This window comes from Sinocyclocheilus anshuiensis, unplaced genomic scaffold (assembly GCF_001515605.1).
Source record: "Sinocyclocheilus anshuiensis isolate Anshui unplaced genomic scaffold, SAMN03320099.WGS_v1.1 scaffold228, whole genome shotgun sequence".
Lineage (NCBI taxonomy): Eukaryota > Metazoa > Chordata > Actinopteri > Cypriniformes > Cyprinidae > Sinocyclocheilus > Sinocyclocheilus anshuiensis.
The window spans coordinates 75,996-80,913 of NW_015557059.1; the positions used below are offsets into that span (position 1 = coordinate 75,996).

The 4,918-nt window shown below is 31.3% G+C and overlaps 2 protein-coding genes across 2 annotated transcripts in view; one reads left to right on the forward strand and one right to left on the reverse strand.

The window, feature by feature from the left end:
• The window catches only part of LOC107676454 (general transcription factor IIH subunit 1-like), an 11,079-nt gene extending 8,886 nt beyond the window's left edge, over positions 1–2,193 (reverse strand). The window contains exon 1 of the mRNA XM_016471002.1: positions 2,089–2,193. Within this exon, the coding sequence (XP_016326488.1) occupies positions 2,089–2,193 (105 nt within the window). The remainder of the gene's footprint in view (positions 1–2,088) is intronic.
• Positions 2,194–2,653: 460 nt separating this feature from the next.
• LOC107676467 (RCC1 domain-containing protein 1-like) overlaps positions 2,654–4,918 on the forward strand; it is a 3,806-nt gene continuing 1,541 nt past the window's right edge. The window contains exons 1-4 of the mRNA XM_016471019.1: positions 2,654–2,945; positions 3,042–3,207; positions 4,446–4,567; positions 4,666–4,764. Coding sequence (XP_016326505.1) covers positions 2,729–2,945; positions 3,042–3,207; positions 4,446–4,567; positions 4,666–4,764 — 604 coding nt within the window. The 5' untranslated portion in view covers positions 2,654–2,728. The remainder of the gene's footprint in view (positions 2,946–3,041; positions 3,208–4,445; positions 4,568–4,665; positions 4,765–4,918) is intronic.

Here is a 4,918-nt window from a genome sequence, read left to right on the forward strand (position 1 = left end):
AATTTATTAGACCACCTGCCATAATAAAGAGAAAACATTTTTAGGAATTTTAGGAATCTGTCAAAAAATTGTTTAAATAAAAAATTGTTATTGTCATTTATTTGGCAAATAAACTTAAACAACTAAATAGTATTTATTCACATAACAAAAATGGCCTCCTATGCCCTTCATAACAGCTTGCATTCTTGCTGGCATTGTTTATGTACTTTTTGACTGTAATTGGGTATCTGAAAAATAAACATTATAAAGCTAATTATATTATAGCATTAGAAATAGTCTACTACAGTTACTAAAGAGCTTACGCATATTGGAGGACTAACCAATACAGAAAGCTAAAATATTATTTTGGTAATCACCAGTAGGCTACTGTTAGTTTAGAGCAGCAGTGGCACAAACCATAATTTGTTAAAAACCTTACATAAATTTGTTTTAATAAATTTAAGCATTGTATATAGTTATATATGTATATTGTTTAAAATCTCTGCATTAAAAATTAAAATAATAAAGATGATAAAGACGAATAAAATCACAAACTCAGTTGTAACCAACAGGTAAGAGTAATGTTCTGCAGGAACACGTTCACTTTGATCACAGTCACGTCTTACTGTCATTTCTTTATTCTGTTAAAGGCGGTTATGAAGCGTCTGATATTTATATTCAGACAATTACACGCTGTTATCCCCTTACAGGTCCTACTCACATAAAATACTCTAAATGCATGTTGATCTTTAAACCTCGATTTAACTTTCAATAACAGATATTTCAGCACAATGAATGTTTTTGCGCTGATTACTAATTGTCTCTTTTCCGTCTGTCTGACGTGCGTGCATGCATCCGCCGCTCATTCAGTAAAGATTAAAACTTAACACAGATTGTCAGGATGGACATTTATGCAAAAATGGAAATGCTCGCGTGAAATTGTGACATTTATACATAAGGATATGACCGTAAACTGAAAGTTTTTGCGCTGAGGACGCATACGCATCATCTGTCAAAGCCCTGACAAGCCATTACGCTAATGCATTAGCTTAAAGCTTAAAATAAAGAAGTCTCATGTTTTGGGCAGCTTGGATCACGTAACTCTCCCGCAGCATCTCATTCTGTTTCCTCCACTATTTTTAGATGCATTTTGTCCATAAAAATGTGTAATTCAGTGCTGTAATTTGACGCGACAGGATGAAGTTGGACGTGCACTGTGGGCAGACCCGACTAATCGATAATGAGAATCGTTGTCAATGATTTTCATTGTCGATAATAATCGATTTTATCGATTAGTTGTTGCAGCCCATTTGAATTTTGACAATGTCTATATCTTTTCTTTTTTTTTATTACTTTTTAAAACTAAATTTCAATTTATAACGTATACACATACCATGTATATACATAAATGTGTGCGTTTCATCATTTTGACCTTTATGTCATAATTATGATATTTTTGGCAAATAATTTTAATACATAACACATATACACACACATACACATATATATTATAAGAACATATACAGTATAATATGATTTAATATACATGATATACATTGTCTATCTACTGTATATCTATCTATATATCTATTTCTATATCTATATCTATCTATCTATATATATATACACATATATATATTTGATTAAAAACCATGAAAAACTTCCTATTTCCCACTTATGAATTCGTGATTACAAGCACATTGCATTCTTTTCTGTTAAAAATAACAGTGAACAGTGGTTTGTGAATGTTGATGCTTACCCTAAATAATTTTATTGGGTGTGTTCATGTGTACTGCAGTCTTAGGCCCATCCCAAATGCTCTCTATTATCTAATAATAATAATAATAAAAACTGCGTTAATGCACGATATAATAATTGTAGGCGTTAATTACTTTAATTAATGCATTAATGCGATAACGCGTTAACTTGCCAAGCCCTAATATATATATATATAATAAATTAAGTTTCTTTTTTTTATATATTTTAGGAAATGGATAATTCCGTGATATGGATACTTGTGGAACTATTTTTATACATCTAAAAGTTTGTATGCTTTGCTACATTTTGTGTCACGCCTAACAACCCCCATTAGCCATGGCAAAAATTCACCTTTTTGAGTGGCGGCTGGAAGAAATCTGAATCTCTGGAGTTCCCATCAGTGCTGCTGGTCTCACTGGCTTGATCACTGGGAGCTTCCCTATATATCACACACATAGAGATTATTATATGTGACCCTGGAGCACAAAAGCAGTCTTAAGTCGCTGCTACAATATTAGTCACACACACACGCACTCAAATATATAGTATAAAATATATGTATTTATTTATATTGTTCGCTCACATTATATATATATATATATATATATATATATATATATATATATATATGCACACACATGGATCACTATGAGTAACAAAATTATTTTTTAAATAGATTTTTTATTGTTTTCTTTTATTTTTAAAATTTGTTTTCTTTTATTCTTTAATTGTTTGTTTTTTTATTGTTTTCAATGTCAAGTTTACTATTTCTAATGTATAATGAACTAATACAAAACAAATACAATTTACAATATAAAAATAATAAACAATATACATTTAGTTTAATTTTACAAACAATATACATTTTTACTATTTTTTTAAATATATTTATTAATACTGATTTTGTTTTGTGCATATCACTCACGTACATTTTTTTTTATCCTATCCTTTGTTCACATTAAACGTATCCCATTAGTTATTTTCTATGTAAATGTTGGTTTCAGGTGGCAGTCATGTGTGTGTGTCGGGGTTCGTGTCTGGTTCATCAGAAGAGGTTTGCGGAGGAGTTTTTCCAGAGAGTCAGGGCTGCACAGACGCACTCATCAGTGAAAGACACCTGACGCTCAACTTCACAGACAGAGTGGAATGCTGGGAAATCCAGCACCCACAAAACAAGCTTGTGTGGAAGAGAGAGCAAGACAATACCGGTAGCATACTGATGACTTTTTGTGCATAGTCCTGATCATGTTTTGAAAGTCCATCTGTTGCTAGTATGATGATATTGATATGATGCATTTATTCAGGACATGCTGTAGCGCTGCCGCTAGTGTCAGGCGGGTACATCATGCAAAAACCTCCTTTTTTCCATCCTCTCTGCTCTAAACTCTGTGCCGTGAGCCTGGCGTTGGGCTCTGAACACGCTGTGCTGCTGGCGTCGGATGGGACTGTGTACTCCTGGGGATCTGGAAGGTACAAGAGAGATTCCAGTGTTAATCTTGTAATTAAAAATTGGGTAACACTTTACAATAAGGTTCCATTTGTTAACATTAGTTAACTATACTGCATTTGTTTTAACACATGCATTATATATTACTATATTACATTTACAAGAAGTATTAGTTAACATAAACCAATTAAAATATTTATTAGTCTTGGTTCATGTTCATTTCGATATTTACTAATACAATCTTAAAATCAAAAGTTGTGTCTTTTAATGTTATTTAACAGACCTGAGCTGGCATGATCTAAAAATGTTATTTTCATGAACCAGTATTTACAAAGATTAATAAATGCTGTAACAGATGTAGTGCTCATTGTTTGTTAATGTTAGTTGTAGTTAGACCTTAAAGTGTTACCAAAAATAATATATTAATTGTAGAACTAATGTGCATTTATGGGTGAGTCTCACAAAACCTGTCAATAACAGGTGATATTTCAGATTATAAATAAGAAAATTAAGCATATTTTTACATTTGTTTTAATGACAATTAAGCATATTTTATTAGAGATTCTCATTACTGTAACAGTGTTGTTATTGTAGCCTAAAACTATTAAAAATAATTGTCAGTTATTAAAAATAAAACTAAAATAAAATAAATTGTAAAGATGAAAAACTTAAACAAAAAAACGTAAACAGAACATAACAAATTTGGCATGGCAACTAACTGAAATAAAATATGTTTACGTTAAAGTACTACAATTACGAAAATTAATGAAATAAAAATTAAATAAAGCTAAATAGAAATATTGAATAAAAATGACAAAAGCACATCAAATTTACGTTTGAATACTACATTTACTAAAATTAAAACTGAAAATAAATAAAGCTAAATAAAAATATTGAATACAAATGGCAAACGCACATAACAAAATTACTAAAACTACTGCAAATTAAAATGAAAACTGAAAATATAAAAATAAAAGCAATATTTAAAAAATATTAATAAATACTATAATAGTGTATAAATACTAAAATAACTATTGTTGTAATGCAAAAAGGTATGTGTGTATATATATACTGTATGTATAATTATTATTATTAATATATTTTATTATTTAAATTGTAAAGCATTTATATTTATCATCATGGCAGTATTTTTTGTCCTGCCTCTAATTTATGCTTATTGTGAAAATTCATTGCATTACAATAATATTTTCTGTAAAATAGAACTGAAGAGTGTTTTTAAGTGGATGTTTTGTGTTGTCAGTCATGGTCAGCTGGGTCACGGCGCTCTGGCGTCACAGGAGGAACCTCAGGTAGTGGAGGCGCTGTGGGGCGTCCCGATCAGAGCAGTGTCTGCTGGGAGCTGGCACTCCGCTTCCGTCAGCGGTAAGCTTTTTCCTGAAACTTTCGTGATCAAATTCAGCCATTTGGTTGCTCATACTAATATACAGAGTGTTCATTTGAAATATGTTTATTGTGTTTAGCTGGTGGGGACCTGTATATGTGGGGATGGAATGAAAGCGGGCAGCTCGGTCTGCCATCTAGAGGCCTGGAGGAGGAAAAGCTCAGAGGAGAAAGCAGTGGTAAAATGACTATATATGTGACCTTGGAGCACAAAACCAGTCATAAGGGTCAATTTTTTGAAATTGAGATTTATACGTCATCTCAAAGTTGAATAAATAAGCTTTCCATTGATGTATGGTTTGTTAGGATAGGACAATATTTGGATGAGATACA